At 41.6% G+C, this 14,206-nt stretch overlaps 1 protein-coding gene across 9 annotated transcripts in view; it reads right to left on the bottom strand.

Moving 5' to 3' along the window:
* Window positions 1-14,206, bottom strand: part of tenm3 (teneurin transmembrane protein 3) — a 498,200-nt gene that overhangs the window by 75,182 nt on the left and 408,812 nt on the right. For all 9 annotated transcript variants that reach the window (XM_074697994.1, XM_074698004.1, XM_074697986.1 and 6 more), the window contains 5 exons: window positions 9,823-9,942; window positions 9,446-9,578; window positions 9,225-9,353; window positions 3,446-3,577; window positions 3,129-3,264 (listed from right to left, as the gene is read on the bottom strand). In XM_074697994.1, the coding sequence (XP_074554095.1) occupies window positions 3,129-3,264; window positions 3,446-3,577; window positions 9,225-9,353; window positions 9,446-9,578; window positions 9,823-9,942 (650 nt within the window). The remainder of the gene's footprint in view (window positions 1-3,128; window positions 3,265-3,445; window positions 3,578-9,224; window positions 9,354-9,445; window positions 9,579-9,822; window positions 9,943-14,206) is intronic.

Genomic DNA, 14,206 nt, shown 5'->3' on the forward strand with positions numbered 1-14,206 from the left:
GAAAACAGGATGAGGATAACAATAATTCAATAAGGCCAGATTTAGCGCTGAGTTCTTGAAAATTACCTCAGAATTAGTGCACAAACATAGGGAGTTTCTAATAGAAACACTTTGTCAGAATTTGTATAACTCCAATAATAATAATAATAATAATAATAATAATAATAATAATAATAATAATAATAATAATAATAATAATAATAATAAACAAAAAACTAAGACACCCTAATTCCCAATCCAATTGCTGGAGACAGCATGTCATATATAGCCGTTCATTCATCCATTTTCTATACCTCTTATCCTGTGCAGGGTCCTTTACCAACATTTACGTACATAATTTCAGATCCACTTGTACCTCCTCTTTCTCAAACAGTGTCAAGTAAATTTGAAATTAGCCAGCGTATTGAAGACCGTTTTATTTCTTGAAATTGCAGTGACAAGATTTAATGCTGTGGTATCGCTTTGTATTAAGGTCCTGTAATAAGCATTGATAAGACCTTTGTAAGTACTAATAAGATGCTTATTAACATTATCATTTGTTTGTAAGACTATATAACTACTTAATAAGTGTTTAATAAGGTCATTGTAAGGGTGAGGCGTGAGGCCCCACAGGTTAGGTTTAGGCATGATGGAATGGTTAGGTTTAGGGGAAGGGCTGGAGTAGGGCTCATGAGCGACAAAAGCAAAAGACAAAAAACAAAGAGGGTTAGGGTTAGGTTCCATATACCTTATAGATTAAGTTTTCTTACATTAACTATTACAATGACCTTATTAAACACTTATTAAGTAGTTATATAGTCTTATAAACAATTATTAATGTTAATAAGCATCTTATAAGTACTTACAAAGGTCTTATCAATGGTCATTACAGGACCTTAATATAAAGCGTTACCAATGCTGCTTCACTCCTGTAAACGACACTACAAAAAACGTCTTGCTCACTTTTTTATCATGTATACCATTATCACTTAACAATTCTGTTTTGTATCCCACTTAAAGATTATGAAAAATTCAGTTTGAAAAACGAAAAATACATACCCAAAAGAACATCACAGATTGTTAAAATCATGGTATAAATCAGGCCCTTCTGAGCTTGTTTTTCTAAATTGGTAAGATGTTAAGATTTATGCACAATAAAGCAGACTTTTGTACCTCTCCTTACATTTTTTTTTACCACTGTTTACTGAAGCTTCAGAGCGACAGAATCATTAATTTTCTTTCTTTATTTCACTTTGATGTGAAAACGCTTTGAATCACTAAATAAAACAGAGGTGGGGGGTGTGTCTCAGCTTTGTAATTTAAACACCAGCTACATGTGTGCTCCTATTATCCCTGCGGTTACGCTCCTGAATCCTAACTCATGAGCACCAATTTCAGAAGTGTGACCAAACAGGGCTGTAAATTTTCTTTATGTGCAGCACATTAAGCTGGGCTCACATAAGTCATAACTCAGCCAGGAGTGTGTCTGCTGGACTTGTCCCTAATAAAGGTGTCAGAGAGGTGAGCGTGCTCATAATGTTCAGACCATTTCCCTGTCAAAGCTTTTCTGTGAAGCATGTTTGAACTGAGCCGTAGCTGTCTGCATAGTTATGAATGACCTCCAGAGTGACTGTTCAAAAACATGCAGTCACACTCAGTCTGAACAGATCAGGAGTTACTTCAAGCTGCTTACACATGATCCATACCTGTGCCTTACACTGAACAATGATTTCCTACAGTTATCAGAGCATCTCTGTTTCTTTCATCAAAACAAACAATGGACATAAGGCTCATCTTTTCCCATAACACTTAAAAGAATTGTATTATTTCCATGTGATTTCAACAGCTGGCCAGTTAAAAAAAGAAACCAATACTCCTTTAACAATTTTTCTATAGTCAGTCAGCTGTGGGTGTGGACACCTGGAAAGTCGTCATACTTAAAAATTGGAGCTTGCAGGCTGAGCTAAAAATCCACCTGAATGCAGATTTTTTTTGTTCCCTGATGATAAAAAGTAAACCCGCTGGGCTCAAGCCTTTGAGGGAACATCCCCTGCCATGCATTTTTTCTCTTTAGCTTTGGACTTTGGAAGAGGAGTAAGAGAGGACAGGTTTAAGGAAAAACAATTGATGCACACTCTAGATTTTCTAAAGAAGCTCTGTAACAGTCAGTATTTCACAGACCAACACTACCTGTCACAAGATCAGACTTTTTGGGGCAAAAAGAAAAAAAGGTGCATACAGTGTGTTTTTGTCACCTAAGAGGGCAGTTCACTGTGTGATTTGCGGACCAAGGGTACTTAAGCGCTAGTTTTGGCTCCAACATTGTAAAAGTGACAACTTAAAAATGTTGGCTTGAAAATGATTTTTTGTTATGCAAACACAAAAATATTCTGTTGTGTTGTAAATAGGTTTTCAAATGCATATGCTGAGTAATTTTACGCATTTGTGGATGCATTCACAAACACACACACACACACACACACACACACACACACACACACACACACACACACACACACACACACACACACACACACACTCACACACACACACACACACACACACACACACACACACACACACACACACACACACACACTCACACACACACACACACATACACATACACTCACACACCAAATAATTTTGCTATGATAATAGTGCCAAAGCTCTTAGCAAAGAATGGGTCTCCAACTGGAATCTACAGGGGTCTTCATCTACATTTTCAGTTTCCCACATGTGCAACCATCTCCACTCTAAACCTTAAGTTTTATTAGATCTGAATGATAAGTTATCTCAACAAAACTTGTTAGACACTTGTCTTGAAATTGTGAGTTTTCACAACTACTTAATTTTTACAGTGAAAATGAGCACTTAAGTGTAATTTTATCAACAATCGGGCCATGAGGCCCTTGACCCCCCTCATAGCACACCACTGCACTCCACCAACACACCAACAAGAAAGCAGGTGCTGGGGTAAGCTCACAATATTTGCTGCTCAGTCCATAAAAAGCCTCCAGAGCTGTGCAAAGCCAGTGGAATGTGAATTTTTAAGACAAAGCCTTTAAAAGCAAGCAGGTGAAGGTTTCACTAGAGGTCAAACCCCGCCGGTTTCTAAGAGATGTACCATCTGATAGCCAAAGACTCACCGACTGCCTCCGACAGTCCATACACTCGCTGGCCGTATGCATCTGTCTTGTCCCAGATGAAGGTGTAAGATAAATTTGGTTGAGCTGGAAACCACTTCTGGAAGAGGCGACCCACCACCGCCACCATCAGATGAACCTAGAAACACACCCAGACTTCAAAGTCAATAAAATGCTGCTCAGGTAAGTGATATGCTTGTACGAGCACTTAAAACCAGGACTCACAAAATGCAAAGAAAAAAAAACAAAGAGAGAGCAAAAAGATTCAGATCTTCACCACAAACAAACATCAAAGCCACCGCACACATCCCACACCTCACCTTCATCAAGTTGAATGGTATGGACGACTGTGTCATGGTGACTTTGAGGACCGGCTTGTACCCTGCAGCTCTGGAGCTCAGGTAGATGAGGTTCAGGTCGCTGCCGGGGATGGAGGTCTTCTCCTGTAAGACCTGCGGAGAAACAAAGGGACACAAACACACATCAGCAGATGACACAGCTTCTCTGACCTGATTGGTGTAGCTTCACTTTACTGCTAATTAGCACCTAGCTTTAAACAGTCGCTCTCTGGAAAAAGAAAAACAAGCATCAAACCATCTGTGCCCGAGACAGGGTGCATATTTAACTTCAAGACTCCAGTGGAGATTCCAGAGCGAGACCAGAGTGGATATATATATATAACATTTAAACATGGATGATATCACTTTATTAAAAGTGTTTCTGCAACCCGTCAGGGAAAATGTAAATTTATTCCACATCATTTGCTTTACATCTTCAGAGGAGGGTAATCTGCATATTTTATGGGCTGGACCAGCAGGTGAAGGACAGGCAGAGGGACACACACACCAAAAGCACACACAGACATGAACTATGGGACCAACTCACACACAGCTTGTTGACACCTCCTTGAACTTTTTGGTGCTCATGTTGAGGGATCGTCTCTTTCCTTCAGAGCTGCACCCAGGCTCACTGCTCACTGTCACTCACACACTGACTCATCGTCTCCTCTGCTCTCTGAGAGGCGACAGACGTGTGTTAAATGAACGCAGACACCCATGAGCTGGTGTGTCAAAGCTTATAAACGCTCATTTAGAGCGTGTGTCCTTGTGCTGAATTGGAACAAGGTGAACTGGACTGAACCATGGCTCTGAAAGTGGGTGGCACAGAGACAGGGGTTCCAGCAGATCACCACCACAAAGTCTGTGAGAGGACATGCAGGAAGATAACGCTGACTATGCTCCTCAAAACACAAGATCAGCAGTACAGACTGCATCTTTTGATATTAGGATCATTGTATGGGATACTTGGATGAGGTTTCTCTGTGGATGCCTCTGTCTAAATCCAGACCACATTATTTTAATGATTATTAATTGCAGCCCTAGTCTGGATAATATATGAACTTAGTCACTGTACAAGTTGACACTATTTTAAGACTGGGGTTTGCTACTTGGTACACACAGATTTTTTTTTTTTCATAGCATCGTGGTATGTAAGAAAACTTGTTTGGAAATCACAAAGGCAAAACTTTTCAGGTTGTCAACAAGTTTGAGAAGCAGGTAGGAAATTATCCATTCATGGTGTGAGCATCGAGGAATACTTAAAGACAAAGGGCTCTAATTTTGTGGCACAGCCCAGGGGGTGCAAGCCTGGTGCACCCCGCACAGTGTTAACTTCTTGCGGCCCACCACTGTGCGCTGCCAATTTGACAATTTGGTAGACCGTATGCGCAGAGATGGGTGTGACGGTGCGCCAGGGGGAGGTGTCGGCATATTCATGTTGGCACAGTGACAATTTCAAAAACAGTGCAAAAAATGTGCTGAAAGCTCGCCAGCTCCAACCTGGTCTATTCTTGGCGCAAAGCGGAGTGCACCCTCCGCAGCTGTAATTTGGTGACAGGTGCACATATGCGCACATGTCAACAAAGCCTCAGAGGCAGGTTTCCAGAGTGTCAGGCACATTTTAATGCAATAAACAATCACAGTAATCACTATTTACTGTAACTGTCTGAACCAGCATATACATTTATATCTATATTAACTGTCCCGTCACATCTGATGTCAGATTAAAGCCGTTTGTCATAATGGAAAGTTAACCTGACGGCAGCTGGAAGTTTGATGCACATCTTACAATTAAACAATAAACAGCCTTAACATCTGATACAGAGTAAATATCTGGCTTCTCTCATTTCATCTAATTCAAAGAAAAGAGGGAAAGAAAAGACAAAGAACAAAGAGCCAGAATAAATGTATGTCACTCAGGATTTACCCGTGATTTCCCATATTTCTCTGTTTTAGTCTTTATTTTTAACGTGATCTAAAAAGATGGAGTACATTATTGTAAGGAGGATGAGGTGGAGACACCAGGAGAGTATACAGCATATCACCAAAGGTTCTGCTTGGCGATGACAAACCAGGAGTGCAGGTGGATCAAAAGTATTCTGAATGGATAAGCCAGCTGTGTAACTGTCTCTTCATTTTGTACTCCTATTAATGACAAAGGAACAGATTACATCTGTCCCGGGAGCTGGCCCACACGGTGATGCGCTCCGTGTCCTCTGATACGCCCCGCTGTCCATTCTCCTGCTGCAGGGCCAGCGGCTCTGACCATCTCCGCTACCGGGTCTTTCCAGCACACTGTGTCTGCGGTGCTGGGGTTCAGTCAGACCAGTCAGACGCTGCCCCTCGGCCGCAGCGCATTTAAAGGCAAGGAGAGGCGCTCATTTTAATGGTGAAAACAGCGGTCGGCTGTGTTAAACCCACTCATGGCTTTTCTCCTCCCTCTCTGCCATTTGCGCAGAGGGAGGCATGAACGCGCACCTCTGCGCCCCTCTGCACTCCTCTAAGCTTGACTGCACCTCTCTTGGCACTGCAGGAAACTTGCAAAGTGCACCGCTCACACCCTGTCCTCGCAGCGAAGGCTGGTGCAAGGCAGGTGTGCTTGCGCCTGGTCAACAAAATTAGAGCCCAAAGTCTTATGAGATGTATCACTGACACTTCTTCCTGTAACTATAAATCCAGCTGCATTTGGTCCCAAATGTATGATCCTGACAATTAGGTAAAGTTGAGATGGGTGTCCTGGTCTTGCCAGACAGGGTCACTTTAAGATGACAGGGCTGCGCCTGGTTTTCTTATGTAAATAAGGGCAAAAAAAAACAAGACCTCTGACGAACAAGTGGCTTCCAGGAAAGTGAAGATTAAAAAAAGGAGAAGTCGCTCCAGGGAATGATCCATTTGGCCTGTTTCAGTGTGATATTTTTCCAACTGCTGTATTGCCTTTTCATTACGGAGCATTTAGAGTTCATTACAGATCCATTAAATCCCCTTTAAGACTGGCCTCCTCTCTGCCCTCCTTTCTAATGGACTCACCAAATGCTGCTCCATCCCCCTGCTTCAGATCTACACACACACACACACACACACGCGCGCACGCGCACGCGCACACGCACACGCACACACACACACACACACACACACACACACACACACACACACACACACACACACACACACACACTTCTTTGCATGAAAATGCTTTCCCTTTATCTTAGAAAGACAGACATGGCCATGCACACACACAGACACACACATAGACACACACACAGACACACACACAGACACATACACACACACACACACACACACACACACACACACACACACACACACACACACACACACACACACACACACACACACACATACATCACATACATGCTTGTCACATAAAAAATAATTACAGAGTGCTGGTTTAGGGTTGTAGAAATATAACATGAAGTTCTGTCACCTGTTTCATTTCCACTGTGGGCTGCTTAATGCAGTGTGAAATCACACACACACACACACACACACACACACACACACACACACACACACACACACACACACACACATACACACACACACACACACACACACACACACACACACACACACACACACAAAGATAACACACTGTAATGTGAGGGCAATTACAACATTCCTCTGTGATGAGCCTCATTCGCTGCCGGGAGAGACCTGTGATTAGACTTACAGCCAACAGCAGGCAGGGTGGCTGTGTGTGTGTGCGTGTGCGTGTGCGTCCCCTGGACATAATCTGGATTGTTCTGTAGATCTTTAAACTTCAGTGTTTTACTCTTTATGAAGGGTGTGTTTGTATGTTCTGGGTAGGATGTTTGACCCATTTCTGTTGAATGAAGATTGGATCTATGTGATGACTGAGTTATTTTCCACCAACTAGCAAAGAATGGTTGAGGAACAAAGGCATAGTATAAAGTATTAAATGATTTTTGATTCATACATTCTTTAAATTAGCAGTTAATTTATTAATTATTTCATTATTTATTTTGAATAAACTCAAGCTTTTATCTCCAATCAGCTTCAAGATATTTGATTTCAGACATTTTTCTATTTCTCCATTGTTTATCATGAGTTTACAGCTCTTGTTAAGTTTGGCTTACATTCAACATTTTTTATTTTATATTTGAATCAAATAAACTCTTTACTCTCTTCATTCCATGTATTAATTCCTAACAGTGTCCATTCATTTTCCCTAACCTCCTCCACTGCAGAGTAAATCTATATCATCTGTAATCATGGTTTTTAGTTCATTTCACACTTCACACATATTATTACACAAGATAAACAACGGGGCCTTGGCACTAAGCCTTTGGAAACCCCACACCCTGCTTTTGGCTGGTGGAGTGTACACTTTACCTTGAATTCCATACAACTGAAGTTCAGGTATGAGCAATTAATTATCCACAGTCATCCACTCAAAACCTTCTTTAAGACCGAGGAACACTTCATGTGTATTCCACAAATTTCAGAATGCACCTTATTTCTTCAAAATCCATATTATTGATAAATAAATAAATTAATTAATTAATTAATTATTCTTTTTATCTACTTGTCTGACCTCTACAGTCACCCAACAGCAGTGGAATCAATGGTTGAGTCTCTCCATGAAGGGAGAAAAAGTTTGACCTGCAATGCATCGAGCAGCATTCAACTTTAATGATAATTTTAATCTCCCTACACACCAACAGAGTCATCTAACCTAGTCTAGTTTTAGAAGACACAACATTTGAGTAAGACGTATAATATGGGGAATCAAACCTGCACCAACAACTTTAAGAAAATCAAAAAAATGTAACCATAAAGCCAAGGTGGAGCCCCTGTCTTGTTCCCTGCATATCCCGAAGGTTTAGCACAGTCCATCCACGTAGCCAAAAGTTCAAAGTCAAATTATCTGTGTATGAGGACGAGACTCCCACTCTTCTTTGACTGGACCCATGTTTGACCCAAGCAGCAACCTCTGGTCTGAAAATATGAGACAACACGGAAGTGCTAAAATCTGCTGTTTCTCGAGTGTTCACTTGAGGCTGGCTCCGGAAGTGCTGGAAGTCACATACACACCAAGCCAAAAAAAGCCGTTTTCAAACCAGTAATTTACCTCTTTATAGCCTGGTTCAAAAAACGTCTCCTGTCTGAGTCCCTAATTTTACTACCGGCACCCACAGTGCGGGGGGTGAATTTTTTTCTAACGCGGCCATTAAGATCATAAGCTCCCCCAATAAGAGGCACAGCTGAGGGTCACGTGATGGCTGGCACCCTGTGGTTTTAGGCAAATCCCTTGCCACTATCAATATGGCTGCTATAGCCGATGTGCTTAATTATCCGTTTCAGAAACAGACGGGTGATGTTGGCGAGACTACGTCCATGTTTTATACAGTGGTTTGACCTGAGACTAGACCTGGACAAGGTTTGGTAGTGAAACCGAGCTTAACTATCTACTTTACTGAGGATGTAACCACGCAAAGTTCTGACTGTATGTATCTAATGAAATGTTTTCCCCTTCTGAAAGTGTTCCTCAGGTTAAACAGGTCATAAGGTGTTTCTGTTTACAGGGACATAAGCCAGACACAGCCTCAGATTCAAACAATAAGATGTTTCAAATGTTGGGAGTTCAACCTGATATGGAGGAGATTAACTTCTTCAGGTGATGATTTGAGGGGTCAAAGATGTGTGTGTGTTTTGCTCCCAAAACTAACCTTCAAAGATGCTAACTGGGTTACTGATGCACACGTTGTGGTATAGTTACCTGTGTTTCAGGTATGATGGGTCCATCCTCAGGTGAACTTCTGAAAAAGGTGGACAGAGGAGAAGCAACGATGACCGGACTCGGCCTGATGAATCCACTTAGGTCACAGCTGGGGATGTCGTTCTCCTCCTAATGACACCAAATATAACGTGCACAGATAAGACCTTCAATTATATGGAACACATTTCTTGTGTGTGTTAGGAATCAGGAACAGCGCTCACCTTCTTCATGACCAGGGTGTCCATCACGTAGAAGACATTCCAGGGCACCCACACCGTCCGGTACTGAGTGAGGAACGGAGCCCGCTCAAAGCTCAGTGTGAGGGACGCCCCGCCATTCACCAGGAGATCAAACCTTCAAAGAACCAACAAGACAGTGCTTTGATGCTGTGAAGGAAAACAGTAGCGACAGCTGGTCCAAGGTGGGAGCGTCACTGAAGTGACACACGCAGTTAACTTGATTCAAACCTTTCTATGAGGATGTGTCCTACCAGAGAGCTTCTCTACACCAGATACCAAAACCTTATTTTCTACACCTCATATTTACAGCTGCATTAACACAGGATGGAGTTTTTAAAGTAACACAAAGAAATACATACATGCCATCCCTGCGTGTCACAGTGTATCCATGCTCAGGATAATGGACGAATGTCACATTGACCCCAATCAGCGGCGTCCCATCTGCTGTCAACACCTGACCACGAATTATTGACACCAAGCTGCACAGAGAGCAAAAGATAGAGATTATAACAACAGAGAGGCGTTATTACTCTTTTAAAACTTCTTTTATGCAATATTACCCCCATTAGATACCCAGGAAATATCCTGTGATGGATTAAAACCAGGCCCATAGATAGATAGATAGGTAGATAGATAGATAGATAGATAGATAGGTAGATAGATAGATAGATAGATAGATAGATAGATAGATAGATAGATAGATAGATAGATAGATAGATAGATAGATAGATAGATAGATAGATAGATAGATAGATAGATGGATCAACTTTATTGTCCTTTTGCAGAAAATTTGTCTTAGACAGCAGTACTACTGGCCTAGGATGCAGTATTTTAAGTGACAAAATACTAGACACATTCAACAGTCACACAAGCAAGAGGTCAGCGGCAAGCATGGCCAGAGGCTATTGAGCAAGGATGATAAAGTGCAGTGCTCGACACGATACGCAGTGAAGACAAGCAGAAACAAGTTAAAAACCAAGTTTTGACGATAAGAACAAAACATGGGTAAAAATCAGATAAAACAGCTAAGAACAAGTAGAAGGAGATAATAAGTAAAATATGTAGAAACAAGTTAAAAAAATAGATAAGAAGTAGAGAATAAAACCATGGATAAAAGTGGAATAATCATAACAGGTCAGTGACTGGTGACAATAAATAGGCTAACAAAAATATATTTACAAGCAGTATATATCAACTCAAGGAAGAATTTATTAGATTTTTTGTTAAGCAGAGAGATGGAGGTTGGAAGAAACTAGATCTTGTATCGATTTGTTTTGTGTTTGCATGCTCTGTATCGTCTCCCTGAAGGCAGAAGTTCATATTCCCGAGAGAGAATGTGGGAAGGATCATTCAGAATTTTCCGTGCCTGGTTAAGGACGACACGATCAAAGACAGACTGGAGAGAAGGGTGGTCTTTCTGACCTATCACCTTCATAGCTGATTTCATCAGTCCACTGATTTTGGATTTACTCTGGATGGATAATGTGCCGAACCAGGCTGCCAATCCATATCTCAGAAGATTTTCGAAGATGGCATTATAGAAAATCTACATGATTTCACGCCTGACACCAAACAGTCTTAGCCTGCGAAGGAAATGCAGTCTTTGAGATAATTTGTTGCAGAGGAAGTCAATATAATCTGTCCATTTAAAAAAATTATCCATGACGACACTAAGATATTTGTAAGAGGCAACCTGATCAATAACACTGCTTCCAAAATAACACTGCTTCTATAGCTGGTCAAAACTAGATGTACAGTTATAAACACACACATGTATGCACACACACACACACACACACACACACACACACACACACACACACACACACACACACACACACACACACACACACACACACACACACACACACACAAGAGACACACACTGCCTCGCGTTATCATCCCTGTGAGTCCTTGTTCAAGACTTTCAGAGCGCACTGAGGCATCTCTTTAAACAACAGCAGTGTTAGCGCTGAGCTGTGGCACTGGGAGTGCTGAAATGGGACTCTGGTGTTATTAGTGTGCTCATAGGATGACTGCACAACTTTATCACACACTCACACACGGCCAGAACCAGCAGACATGTCCACTGGATTCATGTCTTCCTCTTCTGTATCTGTGGATGACTTCATCTCTTTATCTTGATATTCAGCTCTCTCTTTTGGGCCTTTTTTTTTTTTTTTTTTTTTGGATATCTTCAGAAGAGAGAAGTTGGAGTGGCAGTGTCTGTAGTGGCTTCAACACTTTCTGACCCAAACATCTGACTGTCTGTCTGTTGCTGAATGATCAGCTCTATCTGCAGAGCAGCACAATGCAATGAGCTTCAGACTCCCACACGTTTCTTTAAGGAGACATGAGCTGGAGATGTACTCACTGTTCAGTATTACACACACCTTTGGGTGCCTTTTGTTTATATTTGTAGACATATTTAACTATCCCTGACGGGTCTTCTCAGAGGTTGCCTCCAGAGGGCACAGAAGAGCCCTTTGGCTGTGTGCAGCTACCAGATTTACAGGATTTCAACAAGATGCAAAGCCAAATAGATGGGGGCTGCTGTGGCCTCTGTGAAAAACTCCAGAACCAGAGAAAGAGACTGAAGACCCGCGGGGTCTGCCCCACCTCCACTTAGCTTTTTCAACTTTGTGCCAAGACCCAACATACAGTAACTCACTCCCTTGAAGTTTTGACATTTTTTAACCCCTTTTTTTAGTGTTAATAATTTCAGGTAGGTCATTCTGCATGTTTTCATGCTGTGAGTGGATAGACCATCAGCTGAGTTGCTGAGGATACTCGTGCTAAAAGGAGGCTAGGAAGCACCGGTTAGCGGTAAGGTGACTGATGACTAATACACCATGCACCCTAAAGCCTGCCCTAATGTAGCAACTATAGCACTGAAACGATGGATTTGTTTAAAACACTTGTAGAACTGGGCCCGTATGCACATTCAGTCAATAAAAAACGGGACCATTACTCCTAATGTTTCGTTATGGAACTGCCTTTGGCTGCAGAGTTAGCTGCATGCACGACAGCAAATAATCAGCCAATTAACTAATTACACCATGAAAGCAGACTGCCTCCATTCAAGCAAACGCTCTTTGGGGCCGTTAACCTGGCTTTTGCACACTTCCATTTTTTGTTTAGTACAAACGGTATGTTTTCCTCGCTAATGGCCTGTCATGCATACAGGCCCAGTGCTTGAAATCATTCTGTATTAATTCTGTATTCGGCCTCCACGATAACAACCAGCGGATTATGGCAGCAGTTTTACAGTTTCTGTGAAGGATATGAAGATATGAGTAGTGATTGAGATACCTAAGCTATCCAGCGGAAGGCAGTATTACACCCAGTAGCGTCAAAACTGCTGGAAATACAAGAACAAAAAGTTCTTTGTCAGTTCACTGTTGCTGTTGTGTCCTGGGGTTTGTCCAGTGATGCTGTTGTGTCATGAGTTGGCCTTCATCTCCAGTGTTACCTTTTGTAAGTTTTCCTCAGAGTTTTGGTTTGTGGACTTTTGGATTTATTTTTATTTTTCTTTTCTTTTCTTTTTTTTTTGGCTTTAAGTTAAGTTTAAAATAAATTCTTTTTTCTTTTGAGGTTGAATCTGCAACTGGGTCCATCATCTCGTGTTTCCTTTGGACAAATGACAGAAACGGACTTATTTCGGTTGAGTAAAGTTGCATTTAAAACTACTTTTTGCACATTTCTGCTTCTTTCTGAGGCTATAAATGCTATAGAAACATTACTTACCACCTACACAATAAACAGCAATCTAACTGACGGTGTCTTAGAAACAAATGGTGTCTCCGGTCTTTCTGCCATGTGAAGAAGGAAAACTTTAATATTCACACAATTTGTGGTAAATGAAATCTTCATTTTTTCAGGCAAAATAGATTTGATGTTGAAAATTCAATGAAGGTGCTTTACATTTGGTGCTTAGTGAAGGTGGGTTATTTTGACCCAGAGAGACCCAAGGTCACTTTAAAAAGTCAAAGAAATGTTGTTTGAACACCCTCCATCAGCTCCTCCACACACTTCCTCAGACCCCCACACACAATGCTGTTTTGAGGTCTAATAAAACATTTTTATGATGAGGTTGCAGGGCCGCTCCATTATGGAAATACAGGAGGTTTTTATTAGCGGGCTGTGGCCCTCCGCTCATATGAAACATTCAGGCTGCATAAAAAATGTGACAATAGCAGAAAAATGGCCGAACAGAAGCGTGGTCATGTCACTCGCCCTGCCTTTCACACAGCCATCTTCTCCCTCTCTATTATCATACTAAATGAAAGTCTTGTCTGAGGCGCATGTGGGCTGAAATGGTTTTTGGCAGGGGGGGTAGCAGACCTTACAGGATTGTGATCTCTGCCTGGCTCCATAGTTTCTGTGTCTGTAGGAGCAGACAGAAACGTGCAGCTGCTAATATAACCGCAGACTGAGCAGGGTAAGCTCTGACCTGCAGGCAGCAGCATTATGACTGGAGCTATCACAAGCATAGAAAGAAAACAAAGAGAAGACACACATTATCCCTGATCCTGCTGTGATGAAAAACAACAGGGACGTATAGAAGAACAGGAAGTCATTTTCTCCACTCTCTCAGAGTATGGAAAGCCTTTCTATACGGCACGTAACAGAAACCAGAAACAGCGGAAATCTACCTCAGCCTTCCTCCTTCCTACCAAAGGAAACATTACTGACAGGATAAAATATGAAGGTTATCTTCTTCTACTGTTCAGGACATTTTTC

The sequence above is a fragment of the Halichoeres trimaculatus genome, unplaced genomic scaffold, assembly GCF_033239565.1.
Source record: "Halichoeres trimaculatus isolate MK-OKI-2021-1 unplaced genomic scaffold, fHalTri1.1 fHalTri1_scaffold_2, whole genome shotgun sequence".
Classification (NCBI taxonomy): Eukaryota; Metazoa; Chordata; class Actinopteri; order Labriformes; family Labridae; genus Halichoeres; species Halichoeres trimaculatus.